Below are 16,943 nucleotides of genomic sequence, written 5' to 3'. Positions count from 1 at the left end.
GAGAGAGAAGGGTTCAGGCACAGAATGAGGATGACTTAGGGTACAACAGAGTCAGTAAGGGGGTTTTCTGGGTGACCCCTGGGCTGGGCCTGTTACATTAAGTGTTCATCAGTCAACCTACATTGCTTAATGGAATCATTCACTCACATGTCTGGGTGGCACTAGTGATACGGCTGTTGCTGTTCAGTGTTGAACCTTCCTTGTGGCCCATAGCCTGGTGGGACAGCAGTCATTTGACAATGAGTGGATCCACAAATGTGGAGTCCAGGCTCTGCAGCCTTGCTTAGCATGGGGGCTAAGGCATTGGGCAGGTGGGGGTATGATATAGTTGTGCTCCTGTATGGAGACAGAGTGGGAGACCGTTCCTCTCCCCCAACTCTGCTGCTCTCCTGTTCCCTTTCTTTTTATCTTTTATTTTGAGACAGGGTCTCACTAGTTTGCTTACATCTTCACTAAATTGCTGAGGCTGGCTTGGAACTTGTGATCCTCTTGCTTCAGTCTCCTGAGCTGCTGGGATTACAGGCATGTGCCTGGCTTCCTTGTTACCTTTGAGGCAGCCCCCTGTTTATAGTTGCTCATTACTTGTCTCTCATACAACATCTTTCTGGCCATAATGGGGTCCCTGGTCCCTGATCTCTGCTTGGCATCTGACACACAGGGATTCAGGATTTGCTATTGGCTAGAGGGCAGGTGAGCTGGGATGGCTGCAGCAGGGTTTCTGAGGGGCTTGTGGTGAGAAACCAGTTGGGGGTTGGTCTCCATTCAACAATTTTACTCGGTGAGGTATATATATATATATTTTTTTTACCATAAGTGCTAGGTAACTGAGTAAAATATATCATTCCCTACCTCATTAATCCCTAAAACTCCATGGTGACTTTATTATCTCTCTCCAGTGAGATTCTGAGGTCATACAGGAAGTGAGGCATTTTGCTGGATTTCTCAGGTTCTTACTGCCAGTTGTTCTTCTCTGGAGGCCTGTTGATGTCTGCAGTGAATGTGTGGGCCAAAGATCTCCCCTAATGGTGTTGGTGTCTGCGTTTCAGATCATCACTGCCCTGGAGGAGGATGGCACAGCTCAGAAGATGCAATTGGGCTATCGTCTCCAGCAGATTGCAGCTGCTGTGGAAAACAAGGTCACGGATCTATAGGGACCAGGGTGTCCTGGCCTGCTGTTGCCTCAGTTCTGCCTGGACACTCCTGGAACCTTAAGGAGAAGACCACCTTCTTAGATGTCTATAGTGACTGACAAGCAGGTTTAGTGGAAGGTGGTTCCTAGTCTCCTGGTGGCTCTGGCCTTAGCCCTGCTAGACTCACCTTGTAGGCGTGGGACCTTGAAGCTCATGAGGTGGTGCCTGGCTTGCTCTCTGAGCTCAGTGGCCCTGTGTACTACTTCTTGTGTGACATCAGCCTGCCTGGATATGGGATTTAGGGTTTCCAGAGTGTTTGGAAGGGCCTCCAGGACCCTGGGGAGACTGTACTATTCCTGAGCACTGGCCTTTATCCCAACAGGATTCAGAGATTTTCTGTCCTCCATCATTCCTGACCTTGGTTTAGTTTCCTCTGTCCTTGTTGCTGCTGCCACATCCAAGGTCTCTTAGATAAAGCCTTTCCTAGGTCATTGCAAACTGACCCCTCAGCAAGGCTGGCTGCCTCAGGGCCATCCTATCTTCCAGGCAGCCAGTACTGAGGGGTATCTGCTGAGGGGGTCTTGGGGAGAAGGGTGGCCCACTGACTCAGCTTTTCATTAAAGGATAACACACTGAGTAAGTAGACTGTGATGTGTGGGCTCACCCAGCCCCTCCCATCATATGAGGGTGGTAGCTATGCTTGGCAAGCACAGGGTAAGTGTGTTGGGGGGTGAACTTTGTACTTTGGAGGGGTCTCAAGGCCCCTACTAAAGGCCCGTTGCAGGTCTGGCTGTCCTTGGCTCCTGGGACCAAAGCTTTTGGAAAGGGAGAACTTCATTCAGGACCAGTTGGGGAAGGCCTGTGACCCAAGTTGGAGGGGTCCACCATCTCTTCAACTTAAGTTTTATAACTTCTGTACTCATGTTTCATTTATTTTGAAAGGAATTGGGAAAGGGTGGCATTATTACAGGTGACTCTAGGCAGCATAGGTCTTGAGGGCCCTTTTCTATGGCTCCATTTCTAGACCTTTGGTTTCCAAGTCAAGGCACCCTTAGAGCAAGGGACCAACCCAACTGCCTACCTGCATGAAGGCCAGCTTGGGTGGTTTTACCTGATACATAGCTGGAGGTGATCTTTGAGACAGTCCTAGTGGGGTCTTACATTGCTAGCTGGGTTAGTAGGCTGGGGTTGATGGTTTTGTGACAGAGACTTCCCTCAGGAGACCAGTCCCTCACTGAACAATGGTGAAATGGGGGCCCTTCATCTCTTAAGGTCCTCAAAAAGTACACTCCTTTGGTTTTCTGCCTACTCCTTGTAACCCTGTGACCCCCAGCCTCCCCTTGGGGTCTTCTTTGAGGGTTTGAAGGGACAGGCTGCTATAATTCTAGGAGTCCTTTCCCTGCCTCCCTTTGGTACCCAAAACCATCTGTAAAATTCTTTAATGCAGCAGGACTCACATTGGTCTTGTCCATGCCAGAGGTAGTCATAGCTGCCATTCTGTTAGCTCTAATGTCCCTCCTTCTCTCTTTCTGCTCGATGTGGGTCAGACCACAGTTGGACAGGTTATTAGTGGTCAGGTATCGTCATTTGGGAGTATGTGAGCTTTAGTTCTTCAAATGGGTGCCATAGCCAGGTTTTTATAGTCACTCAGAATGGATCTGATGTTCCCCCAGTAGTTGCTTTGGCAAACTATGGAGCTGACAGTCTCTAGAAGCAGGGCAGATGGAGAATGCAGTTTGGGGTGGACTTTAAGCAGGCATGTAAAGGGAGGCAGTCTTGGTTAATACCACAAAGACCACAAAGCCAAGCCTCTATTCCATACTCAGGCCTCTGCAAGTTTTAGAGGCCTTTAACTGAAGGTGAGGGCTCCCAGGAAAAGAAGGCCAAGTACTTGCATACCTGGACACATGTACATAGGAGGGGTGAGTAGTGAACTTGTTTTGAGTTACTCAATTTTGTGACTCACCTTCACAAAATATTTGTTTTGTGGTGCTGGGAATGGAATCCAGGACCTCATGGGTACTAGGCAAGCACTCTATCACTGAGGTACATCCCTGGCCCGGAACTTTGTTGTAATAGAAGAAATATAAAGAAAAAAAATTCCTACCACAATAAGATAGGAATCCCTTCAAGTCTTCACATAAACACCATGGCTCACAAAGGAGATGCCATCACTGACAAGCTTTGCTCATTTGGGTCCAGTTCACAATTTCAATGTAGAATGTTTGTAATTCAGTTTAATCAGTCTTTTTCTTACCAAGATTTCAAAGGTATGCTCTCATTACTGTTTTCTATAAGTCTGTTAGCATACAAAGCACCTTTGTTTCTCAGTATTACCTGGGACTCCTTAGGGAATTTATGGAGCAAATTGCTTTATTAAAATAGCTTTCACTAATTTAAATATTGGAGTCATTGTCCAAATGGTTATACGATCTAGGAGGTTTGTATTTATTTATTTACTTTATTATTTTTTTAAAAAATATTATTTTAATTGTTGACAGACCTTTATTTTATTTATTTATATGCGGTGCTGAGAATTGAACCCAGTGCCTCACCCATGCCAGGCAAGTGCTCTACTGCTGAGCCCCAGCCCCTGTGTTTATTTTTTGATATGGAAAGAATCATTTGCTAGTCGATGTAACAGCTGAATTTGTGCGGATACATTTTGTAATCTTTTGAAAGAACTTGGAGTCTTGGGAATGGACAGAAGCACCCTGACTCCTACTAGCCAATGCCAGCAGGTGGTTTTGGCTGTGTTGGGGGCCACAGGGTGAGCCTGGTTGCCCAGGTTTCTCTGCTGGACCCCAACACCTACTGATGTTTTTATTTCATCTTCCAGGCTCCTAAAGTATAACACATTGAAGAAAAAACACATCTCCTACATCACTGAGATCAGCTGATTGGCAGTGGTTCATGGGTCTCTTTAAAAGTGTTCTGTCCTAATAAAGGATGATAGTTTATCCAAATCCAAATTATTAAAAATAGAAGACAAGAATATTGTCATGATGTTTGAAAGGGAATTTTTTCCTTTGGGATTCTCTACCTTAAGTGCTTGGATTATCTTACTGATGTGTGTACCTTAAACAGGTGAGCTGTGGGCTAAGCCTCATGAAGAATTTTCTGGTGCAGGAATGTGCTCATTGCCCAGTCCAGTCCCAGCTAGTATCTGGGTCCCAAGTGAAGTATTAAAGTGGGCATGGTAATATACTGCCATCTTCTGGCCATAGTGTAGAATATGAAGCAGATAAGAAAAGTTTCTTTATCTTGAGCTGTTTAGAAAATTACAGTGGGAGTCTGTAGCTCTGGGGCTGGTCTCTAATGTAAATTTTGGTTTCAGATTACTACATCCAAGGACAGAATTGAGATACTATATCACTGAGTGGCTAGTCAGGAAAACAAATCACTTTAGGAGTTCCTAAGTGGGACAAATAGGGAGTTGAATGGCAGGAACCCTGTTCTGAGTGACAGAAGGCCTGGGTTCTAGTTTCTCCTTCCCTGCTATGACCTGGTGAAGAAGGGTAGAGATTCTGGCATGTGGTTTGAGCCACCCTGAGTCCTGGGTTACATCCAGGTTGGTACCTGGCAGGATTTAATGAAGTATTTTAGGTGCTGGATCTGTCCATCTCCTGGCAGGATGCTGATGGCATGTACCAGAAAAGATGTAACCAGAAGAGAGTTTAACCAGGGAACTACATATAGAGCTTCAGGTATAAGGGAAGCCAATTATGGACAGTGAAGTGTAGCTTTCACTAGCCCTGGGCTCCAAGGGGGCAGGGACAGAACAGTTATCAGGACCAGTGGGGCTGTAACTGGAGGAGGGGCTGCCCCCCCAAGTAGCTGCAGCCTTTAGAGAAGGAAGGCAGCTGCTGCAAACCTGCAGGAGGATGCTGGGGATAATTATCCCGGCCTCCTGCTCCTTGCACTGCTCAGACATCTGTCAGCTTGCTTGGATATCTGGCCCTGAAAGCCAGAGGACAGGGGAGCCTTGCTGGTGCAGATAATGGGGATCAGCTTCTGGAGTGCAGAACAGGGTGCAAGTCATAGAAAGGACCAGTGGTGCAGCTCACTTGAGTACACCTACTGTGAGACACCTAGTAGGCTTTCTATCATCAAAGGCTGTGGTAGTTCCTGATATAGCAGGACTTGTTTTTTTAGCCTCCCAGTTCCCAGGATTTTCTCTACACACCATACCCTGGTGTCACTTGGGAAGGACTACATAGTCTACCTGAAGGACCTTGGAAACCCCAACTTTTCAGGGCTCTGATACTTTTCTCCAGGTTGGGTGGGATGCTGGGTGTAACCCAGGAAGTAACCCAAGGAAGACACAAGTTGCAGGCTGTGGAAGACATCTTTTCTGTTCTCTGTCTACAGTTCTCTGTCCTACCCAGAGATGCAGAAGCTGGTGCCCCTGCATTCCTCATATCCATTGAAGTTTGTGAAGGCATTCCAAACCCCTTGCAGAGAATCTCACTCACCTGCACCCAGGCCAGCCTGCTCATTGTACTTGTGTGTTTGTATTTGTGCATACATGTACTCATGATGTATACATCATTGGGGATAGGCAGAACCTCTGTTATAAAGGTGCTGTGGTGGAAAGTCCCGTGGAGTTAGAGCATGAAGTCAAGGTTTGGCCTGGGCTTGACCACTGTGAGATAACTACCTCTTTTTCTGAGACTTTGGTTGTTCTTTTGTAAAATTGGGTCTATAACCACCTTTCTAGAGGAAGCATTCTTTGAAAACTCATGGCAGGGGGAAGGGCCCTGGTGACTCTCAGAGTTTTTAGAAATCCTCCACATCCCAGGGGCTGGGCTTACCCCTGCTGTAGGTGTCACACTGGGTGACATCCCTCCCCCCACCAACACACACTTGAGGCTTTGTTGGAAAAGGAGAGGGGCAGTCAGAAGTATATCTTACCATGGCCTCTACTGGGATGGAGGGAAACATGAGCACATGGAGGGGTGCAAGCTGGGATCTAGAAGTCCTGTGTGCCTGTTGGGCCTCAATGCCACTACTGTGTACTGCATAAGAAAGCCCTCTATCATGAGGGCCTCTTCACCTTGAGCTGGGTTTGTGATCTGAAGCTGAGCATGCCTGGCTCCATGTTTAATTTCACCTGACCCTTATCTTTAATCAGTTGGAGTATGTTTTCTTTCATAGCCATGAATTTGACAGCAGGCCCTCTGGACAGCTATCCCTCTAGCCTGTTCATTGTGTAATGTCTCAGGTACTTCACATAAACAAACTAGTTAGTAACAAGAATAGCTGAGAAATAATGTTTTTTTTTGTTTGTTTTTTTTGGTACCTGGATTGAACCCACTAAGCCTTTTTTATATTTTATTTTGAGACAGTGTCTTGCTAAGTTGCTTAGGGCCTTACTAAATTGCTTAAGATGGCTTTGAACTGGTGGTCCTCCTGCTTCAGTCTCCCAAGCTGCTGGGAAATAACAGCTAGACTTGGCTAGGAAATAATGTCTTTGACAAAAATAATCACTTTTTATTTATTTTTGGTACTGGGGATTGAATCCAGGGGCACTTAACCACTGAACTATACTGTCAGCCCTTTTTATTTTGAGACAGGGCCTTGCTAAATTGCTGAGGCTGGCTTTGAACTTCCTGTCTCAGCCTCCTGAGATGCTGGGACTTTTTGTGTTTTTTGAGATTTGCAGAACTGAGAACATTTTGTAACTAGGTGATTAAAATCAAATGTGTGTAGGGACTGGGGCTGTTGCTCAGTGGCAGAGCACTTGCCTAGCACGTGTAAGCCACTGGGTTCAATCCTTAGTACTGCATAAAAACAAAAACAAATAGTGCTCTCATTCTACAACTACAAACAACAACAACAACAACAAAACACACACACACACACAAAAACAAATCAAATGTGTGTTAATCTGGCCATAAATCTTCAGCTGTGAGAAGGCTACAATTATTTATCTCCTATATAAACTACTGTTAATTCAGCTTCCTGGCAAGATGGTCCTTATGTACCAGTCATGCTTTGATTGGCTAGCTCATCACTTAATTAACTTCTTTCTCTACCTCTGCCTTGTCTCTTAACTGGTTGGCTTCTGTTGTGTGGTGAGCAGAAAGATTTTTATGATAATAAATCAAAGGGCACAGCAACTGCTAGGATCAGAGACACCAAGTTCCTGCCCTGCCACCTGTCCCATCCCTGCAATCTCCTGAGAGGTTTTTCACCTCTTTCTCCCATGCTCAGGGTAGATTCCTGAGTTCTTCAAGGCTGTAGAGATCTAGAATCCAAGAGATAGAGGAAGGCCCTTTGCCTCTGACTTTCACATATATGACCCCCATATATGTGAAAGGTCCTGCTCTGGCATGTAGGCTGGAGAAGATGGAGAAGGTGTCCCTTCACTGGGGAGCTTGAGTCAAGGGAAGAGGAATGACTTGCTCAAGAACACAGCAAATGGGACTAGAACCTAGATCTCTGGACCCACAAATGGAATCCAGGTTTCTGCTGCTTCAATGCTGCCCAAGTTCAACCTCTCACCATACTCTTTTCCCTGGATTCATCCAGGTCACCTTCTGGAACCTTCTGTGCCTTTATCTTCATACTGGACCAGGATTCTGAGCCTTTTAGGAGACAACAAAGTCCAGTTCCTTCTCTGCTTCTTGTTCCCTGCCTCCTTGTACTTCAGTCTTTTGGTTTCCTATCAGCTCCCTTCTCATTCCTCTCATAGTCCATTTCTCATTTTAACTCTTATCAGTCTTTGTTCCCACATTTGAAGGACTATTACATGCACGGATAGATGTTTAGGATTTTTTGTATCTTGAATGTTTTATCCTTTTTTATTATTAAAACTTCCTTTTTATTTCTAGTAATACTTCTTATTTTTATTGGTGCATAATAATTATACATAATAGTATAATTCATTATGCCATATTCATACATTCACATAACAATCTACTCAATCTTGTTCTCCAGTACTTTTCTTTTCCCTCCTGACCTCCCTTTCCCTGATCTATTTGCTCTATTGATCTCCCTTCTGTTATTTTAGTTATTACACTATAATTATAAACATAAGTGGGATTCATTGTGGTATATTCATATACATCTGGTAATACTTTTGGAGTTTGCACTTCCTGTTTGAATGCTGTTCAATATCCAGTGTATAATAAAAAAAAACTTTGAAAATATTTATTTTTAATCTACATAATATTTGCACTTACTTATGGGGGATAGTATAATTTGATACATGTGTACAATGTGTAATGATAAAATCTGAGTAATTAGCATTTCCATTAAATATTATTATTTCTATGTGTTGGGAATCTTCAAACCCTTCTCTAGTTATTTTAAAAGATGTAATTAATTGGTTACTCTATATTCAAGAATACCCCAGGTGGCATTATTATATTATTATATATTAATTATATATATATATATTTCTCCTATGTGCTACAGAACATCAGAACTACTTTCTCCCTTCTAGAAATATGAAAGTATTTGAACCCACTTTGAAAATTCTATAATGGGTCACTTGTTGACAACTCTTGACTTTCATGAAATTAAACTTTAATTCATTACCTGTTGTTATAGATATTAGTAATACAACTGTGATTTTGATTTTAAGATAAAAATCAAATTTTTACAAGAGGAAATATATCAAAGCCAGCCTTCAAATTAATTCATAGCTTCTAGTACTTACTTACTCACTTTTAAAATTTTTAATAAAAAGCAAAGAAAAGGCAGTGAAAATAAAATTAACCATGTGGTAAAAAATATTGAAATTACTAGTCTTAACCTATTAATTTGATTGAAAATAAAGTAAAACTTGAATGCTATAATATTTTAAAAATTAAAAATCATAAGGACAAGCTATTCTTGGAGGATATTCTCTATATTCGAGAATACCCCAAGTGGCATTATTATATTATTATATATTATATTTTACACACATATATATATAGTTCTCCTATGTGCTATAGAACTTCAGAACTACTTTCTTCCTTCTAACAGTATTTTGATGCCCATTATCTATCCTCTCTATTCTCCCTAACTGCCCCCCTTCTTAGATTCTAGTGACCTTTATTCTACTCTTTATTTCCATGTGATCAACTGTTTTAGCTTCTGTAAATGAGGAAAACTTGTGGTACTTGTTTTTTGGTGTCTGACTTAACATGATGTCCTCCAGTTTTATCTTTGTTGCTGCAATTATTACAGAATTTAATTTTTAATGTCAGAAAAGTATTCCACTGTTGCTGAGAGCAAATGGCCCCTGGCATTTTACCAGAAATATGGTCGAGAGGCGAGCCATTAAGATGATGTTGGATTGAAACAGGTTGTGTATTCAATTGTATATTAGACCTTTACTGTCTGGTAATAGGATGGCTCTTGCTGCCTCGGGCGCCTGCTACTTTGGAGTTCCCCTTGAGTTCTCCCTGGGTTCCGAGAGTGAGTGTGTGGTGTGTTCCTGGAGGAGCCGCGTGGGTGGCGTTCGGGAGAGTTCCCGGGGAGTGTGCGTGGAATGCTGTGGGAGTTCGGAAATAAAGTTTGTTCCTGCTTGAGTGGCTCGTGATTTGTGCCCAGCCAGACTGCGGCACACTGTGTATATATACACCACAGTTTATTTGTTTTGGCTTTTTTGTGTGGGTACATTGTGTATGGTGTTCAGGATTGAACCTAGGGCCTGTGTATGCTAGGCACTTATTCATTCTTCCATTAGTAGACGTCTTCATTGAATTCCACATCTTCGGTATTGTGAATAGTGTTTCAATAAACATGGACTTTCAGGTATCCCTTTGGTATACTGATGTCTATCTATCTATCTATCTGTTCATCATCTATCATGCATCTATCTTCTTTGGATATATGCTCAGTAGCAGAATTGCTGGTTCTTATGGTAGTCCTGTTTTCAGTGTTGTCCATAATGGTTTCACTAATTTACCTCCCCACCAACAATGTATAAGAATCCCCTTCTTCCATATACTTGTTAGCATTTATTTATTTTTTTTTGAATTTTTGGCAATTGCCATTCTAATAAGGGTGAGAGGATAGCTCATTGTTTTGATCTGCATTTCCCTGATAATCAGTGATGTTGAGCAGTTTTCAGATACTTCTTGGCCATTCATGTCTTCTTTTTTTCCCATTTTTGTTTTTTTTTTTTAGTTGTAGATGGACACAATACCATTTATTTTTATGTGGTGCTGAGGATCGAACCCAGTGCCTCACATGTGTGAGGCAAGCGCTCTGCCACTGAGCCACAATCCCAGTTCCATTTATGTCTTTTGAGAGCTGTCTATTCAGATCATTCCCACTTCCCTTTTCCTTCAGTACTGTGAATTGAACACAGGGCCTCATATGCTAGGCAAGCACTCTTTCAGTGAGCTATATCCCCAGCCACCACCACCTTTAAAAAATTTTGAGACAGGGTTTTGCTAAATTGCCCAGGCTGGCCTCAAACTTGTGATTCTCCTGCCTTAGCCTCTGGAATAGCTGGGATCACAGGCATGTACAATCATACTCAGCTTCTTTGACCATTTTAAAATTGGGTTATTTGGCTTTTTTTTTTTTTTTTTTTTTTTTGCTCTTGAGTTCTTTGTACATTTGGGATATTAATCTCTTGTTAGTTCAGCAGTTTCCAAGTATTTTCTCCCCTTTTGCAGGTTGTCTCTTCACTTTGTTGTTTCCTTTGCTGAACAGAAACTTCTTACTTTGTTTATTTTTCTTTTTGTTGCCCGTGCTTTTGGGGTCTTATGTGAAAAATCATTGCCTATATCAATGATTTAAAGTGTTTTGTGTTTTCTTCTCATAGTTTTACAGTTTTAGATCTCTCATTCAATTCTTTGATCCATTTTGAGTTGGTTTTTATATGTGGCAAGAGATAGGGGTCTAGTTTCATTCTTTTATATATGGATATCCAGTTTCTCCAGCACCATTTATGAAGAAATTGTCTTTTTTTCTAATGTATGTTTGGCACTTTTACCAAAGATGTATTTCTATTTTTATTTTGCTCCATTGGTCTGTTTGTCTGTTTTTATGCCAGAACCACGCTCTTTTGGTTGTTATGACTTTGTTGCATTTTTTTGGTTGTTGTTGCATGTTTTGAGGTCAGGTATTGTGATATTTTCAGATTTGCTCTTTAAAAAAATAATTTAACCTTTATTTTTTATTATTATTATTGTTTATGTGGTGCTGAGGATCGATCCAGTGACTCACCCACGCTCTTCCATGACCTACAACCTCAGCATCAGCTTTGCCCCTTAAATCAAGATTGCTTTGCTATTTGGAGTCTTTCTTCTTCCACATCAACTTTAAGATTAGGATTGTTAATTAAAATTAAAAAAAATAGGATTTTTTTTTCTAGTTCTGTGAAGAATATTGTTAGGATTTTGATGGGGACTACATTGAATCTATAAGTTGCTTTGGATATATGGACATTTTTAACAATTCTTGCAATCAGTGAATATGGATGTCTTTCCAGTTTTTTTCAATATTTTTCTTTTAGTCATTGATGGACCTTTATTTAATTTATTTATTTGTATGTGGTGCTGAGAAGTGAACACCACACACATGCCAGGGCCTCACACATGCCAGGCAAATGCTCTATCACTGAGCTACAACCCCAGCCCCATGTCTTTCCATTTTAGATGTCTTCTTTAATTTCTTTCATCAGTGTTTTGTAATTTTCTTTGTAGAGATTTTCACTTTCTTGGTTAAATTCATATGTACTTATTTTTGTTAGGTATTGTGAATGGGATTGCTTTCTCAACTTATAAAATTTTTGACTCTCTTTAATTTGGATTATTTGTATTTTATACTTTGTGATTTCTTTTAGGATTACTTTGCTTTTTTCCTAATATTTTGACTAAAAAGCTTAGCTAATTTTATTTTTCCAAAAAATCATTTATTTGTTTTTGCATATTTTCCCACACAAAGTATTGGTCTAACTATATCTGAATTTTTTTTTTTTTTTGTACCAGGAATTGGTCTCAGGGACACTGAACCACTGAGCCACATCCCCAGCCATTTTTACTTTTTGAGACAGAGTCTTGCAAAGTTCTTTAGGGCCTCATTTTTAACTTGCCATCCTTCTATCTCAGCCTCCTAAATCACTGGGAATACAGGTGTGCACCATTACACCTGGCTATATCTGACAAATTTAAAAGTAATGTTTTCATTATTATTCAATTTGAAGTACAATCCAAATCTCATTACAAGTATAATGTACTATTTGACTCATGGTTACTTAGAAGTTTATATTCTTTTTTAAAAATTTATTTATTTATTAAAATATTTATTTTTTAGTTTTTTTAGGTGGCTACAATATCTTTATTTTATATTTATGTGGTGCTGAGGATTGAACACAGAGCCTCACATATGCTAAGCGAGTGCTCTACCCCTGAGCCACAACCCTAGCCCTAGAAGTTTATATTATTAAAGATGTATTTTTCCTATCCATTTTTGGTTTCAGTCTAATTCTGTTATAATTACTGACCATGAGATATATGACTCTGACTTGTGATGGTTGTGATGTGAGTTGAATACTATCAGCATTTAGAAATATCCTATTCGGGGCTGAGTATGGTGGTGTACACCTATAATCTCAGTGGTTTGGGAGAGGCTGAGGCAGGAGGATTGAAAGTTCAAAGCTATCTTGGCAACTTAGAGATACCCTAAGCAACTTAGCATGACCCCAACTCAAAAACAAAAAACATAAAAAGGGCTGGGGATATAGCTCAGTGGTTAAGTGCCCCTGGTTTAAAAAAAAAGGAAGGACAACAAAGAAATATTCTATTTATATTTAAATAATCTGTATATTCTAACTTTGGAATGCAGAGTTTAATATCTGTCCATTGTATAGTTAGTTACCCAGCCTCAGGTATTTTAGCAGTGAAAACTAAGACAGCAGCAAAAGCTAATTTGTAAAGTCATCCAATGGCTGAGGACAATTCTTGGCTATAAGCTTTAAAAGCTGCAATGAAAGTTTATTATTGATAAGTCAAGAAACTGATATGTGGCTAGTTAAGCCAGGATATCAACCTGTATTTCTAACAGAAATTTAGGGAACTGACCATAGTTAAGTTCATCACAGTAAATGAAGTTCACCATTGACATTACTGGTTCAATAATGAGTGATAGTTAAATATTTACCTTAGAGTAACTGCTGATAAATAATACAATGAATAACTATACATTTATATTTTCACAAGTTTTGTAAATTTGTCTAATAGTCTTGGACTGTCACTGTTTGACCCATCTGTTACTCAGAAGTTTAGAGTCTTAAAAATACACTTTTTTGTTTGTTTGTTTCAGTCTAATTATATTGTGGTTATAGAACATGGAATATGTGTCTCTGACTTGTCGTTTGAATTGACTATTGTCAGCATTTAGAAATATTCTATTTATAGGATATTTATTGCCACCAATAGTAACACATTTTAGTATGTTCTACTTCAGGCTTTTTCCAGTTTGTTTGAAAGTATTCTCACATATTGTTGTTCCATGCAGATTACTCATAAAGGCTAATTCTTTAGTTACTTTAACTAAGCAAATATCATTCAAACAAACAACTAAGGAACATTGGTAACTTCTGTAGACTCATAATTAAGGAAAACCACTTGAAGTCACATGCCTTTATTTTATTTTATTTTTTAAAATACATGACAGCAGTGGAATGCATTACAATTCTCATTGCACATATAGAGCACAGTTTTTCGTGTCTCTGTATATAAAGTATGTTCACGCCAGTTTATGCCTTTATACATGTACTTCGGGGTTTTTTTGCATTATAATTCTTAATACACATATATATCACAATTTTTCATATCTGTTTGTATATAAAGTATGTTGACACCCAATTCAAGTCTTCATACATGTACTTTGTTAATGATGTCCATCCCATTCCACCATCCTTGCTAATCCCCTGCCCCCTTCCTTTCTCTCCCACCCCTCTTCCCTATCTAGAATTGATCTAATCCTCCCATGCTCTCCCTCCCTACCTCACTATGAGTCAACCTCCTTATATCAGAGAAAACATTCAGCATTTGTTTTTTTGGGATTGGCTAACTTCGCTTGGCATTATCTTCTCCAACTCCATGCATTTACCTGCAAATGCCATGATTTTGTTCTTTTTTAATGCTGAGTAAAATTCCATTGTGTATATATGCCACATTTTTTTATCCATTCATCCACTGAAGGACATTTAGATTGGCACCACAGTTTAGCTATTGTGAATTGTGCTGCTATAAACATTGATGTGGCTGTGTCCTTGTAGTATGCTGTTTTTAAGTCCTTTGGGTATAGTCTGAGGAGAGGAATAGCTGGGTCAAATGGTGGCTCCATTCCCAGATTTCCAAGGAATCTCCATACTGCTTTCCAAATTGGCTGCACCAATTTGCAGTCCCACCAGCAATGTATGAGTATACCTTTCCCCCCACATCCTCGCCAACACTTGTTGTTGTCTTCATAATAGCTGCCATTCTGACTGGAGTGAGATGACATCTTTAGAGTAGTTTTGATTTGCATTTCTCTGATTGCTAGAGATGATGAGCAGTTTTTCATATATTTGTTGATTGATTGTATATCCTCTTCTGAGAAGTGTCTGTTCAGGTCCTTGGACCATTTGTTGATTGGGTTATTTGGTTTTTTTTGGTGTTTAGCGTTTTGAGTTCTTTATATACCCTAGTGCTCTATCTTATGTGTGAGGGGTAATGATTTTCTCCCAGGATGTAAGCTGTCTGTTCACCTCACAGATTGTTTCTTTTGCTGAGTAAAAACTTTTTAGTTTTATTCCATCCCATTTATTGATTCTTGGTTTTAATTCTTGCGCTATAGGAGTCTTATTAAGGAAGTTGGAGCCTAATCCCACATGATGAAGATTAGGGCCTACTTTTTCTTCTATTAGACGCAGAATCTCTGGTTTAAATTCCTAGGTCCTTGATCCACTTTGAGTTGAGTTTTGTGCATGGTGAGAGATAGGGGTTTAATCTCATTTTGTTGCATGTGGATTTCCAGTTTTCCCAGCACCATTTGTTGAAGATGCTATTTTTTTTCCCCCAGTGCATGTTTCTGGCAACTTTGTCTAATATAAGATAATTGTAATTTTGTGGGTTAGTCTCTGTGTCCTCTATTCTGTACCATTGGTCTACCAGCCTGTTTTGGTGCCAATACTATGGTGTTTTTGTTACTGTTGCTCTGTAGTATAGTTTAAGGTCTGGTATAGTGATACTACCTGCTTCACTCTTCCTGCTTAGGATTGCTTTAGCTATTCTGGGTCTCTTATTTTTCCAGATGAATTTCATGATTGCTTTTTTTATTTCTATGAGGAATGCCATTGGGATTTTGATTGGAATTGCATTAAATCTGTATAGTGCTTTTGGTAGTATGGTCATTTTGATAATATTAATTCTTTCTATCCAAGAGCAAGAGAGATCTTTCCATCTTCTAAGGTCTTCTTTGATTTCTTTCTTTAGGGTTCTGTAGTTTTCATTGTATAGATCTTTTACCTCTTTTGTTGATTCCCAAGTATCTTTTTTTTTTTTTTTGAAGATATTGTGAATGGGGTAGTTTTCCTCATTTCCTTCTCAGAGGATTTGTCACTGATATACAGAAATGCCTTTGATTTATGGGTGTTGATTTTATATCCTGCTACTTTGCTGAATTTATTTACTAGTTCTAGAAGCTTTCTGGTAGAGTTTTTTGGGTCTTCTAGGTATAGAAACATATTGTCAGCAAACAGAGCTAGTTTAAGTTCTTCTTTTCCTATACATATCCCTTTAATTTCTTTCGTCGATTTGCTCTGGCCAGTGTTTCAAGAACTTTGTTGAATAGAAGTGTGAAAGAGGGCATCCCTGTCTTGTTCCAGATTTTAGAGGGAATGCCTTCAATTTTTCTCTGTGTAGAATGATGTTGGCCTGAGGCTCTTAGTGTAGCTAGCCTTTACGAAGTTGAGATATATTCCTGTTATCCCTAGTTTTTCTAGTGTTTTGAATATAAAGAGCTGTATTTTGTCAAATGCTTTTTCTGCATCTATTGAGATGATCATATGATTCTTATCTTTAAGTCTATTGGTGTGATTAATTACATTTATTGATTTCCATATGTTGAACCAACCTTGCATCCCTGGGATGAATCCCACTTGATCATGGTGCACAATCTTTTTGATATGTTTTTGTATTTGATTTGCGAGAATTTTATTGAGAATTTTTTGCATCTATGTTAATTAGAGATATTGGTCTGAAGTTTTCTTTCTTTGAAGTGTCTTTGTCTGGTTTTGGAATTAGGATGATATTGGCCTCATAGAATGAGTTTGCTAGTGCTCCCACTTTTTCTATTTCCTGAAATAAATTGAAGAGTATTGGTATTAGTTCTTCTTTAAAGGTCTTGTAGAACTCGGCTGTGTATCCATCCGGTCCTGGGCTTTTCTTGATTGGTTATCTTTTGATGGCTTCTTCTATTTCCTCACTTGATATTGGTCTGTTTAAGTTGTGTATATCTTCCTGACCCAATTTGGGAAGATCATATGACTTAATTAATTTATTGATGCCTTCAATGTCTATTTATTGGACTATAAGCTTTCAAAATAAATTCTAACTATCTTTTGTATTTCTGTAGTGTCTGTTGTTATATTGCCTTTTTCATCACATATGCTGGTAATTTGAATTCTCTCTCTTCTTCTTTTCATTAGCGTGGCTAAGGGTCTGTCAATTTTATTTATTTTTCAAAGAACCAACTTTTAGTTTTCTCAGTTTTTTTCAATTGTTTCTTTTTGTTTCGATTTCATTGATTTCAGCTCTAATTTTAATTATTTCTTGCCTGCTACTGCTTTTGTTGCTGATTTGTTCTTTTTCTAGA

General features: G+C 39.6%; 1 protein-coding gene across 1 annotated transcript in view; it reads left to right on the top strand.

The window, feature by feature from the left end:
• PLXNB1 (plexin B1) overlaps window positions 1-8,227 on the top strand; it is a 33,499-nt gene extending 25,272 nt beyond the window's left edge. Inside the window, exon 38 of the mRNA XM_081301110.1 lies at window positions 1,047-8,227. Within this exon, the coding sequence (XP_081157236.1) occupies window positions 1,047-1,151 (105 nt within the window). The 3' untranslated portion in view covers window positions 1,152-8,227. The remainder of the gene's footprint in view (window positions 1-1,046) is intronic.
• Window positions 8,228-16,943: the final 8,716 nt, after the last annotated feature.

The sequence above is a fragment of the Spermophilus citellus genome (genome assembly GCF_964194105.1).
Source record: "Spermophilus citellus genome assembly, chromosome: 7".
NCBI lineage: Eukaryota > Metazoa > Chordata > Mammalia > Rodentia > Sciuridae > Spermophilus > Spermophilus citellus.
Note: the sequence above shows the minus strand (reverse complement) of the source record. Positions and strands in the feature narration are given on the sequence as shown.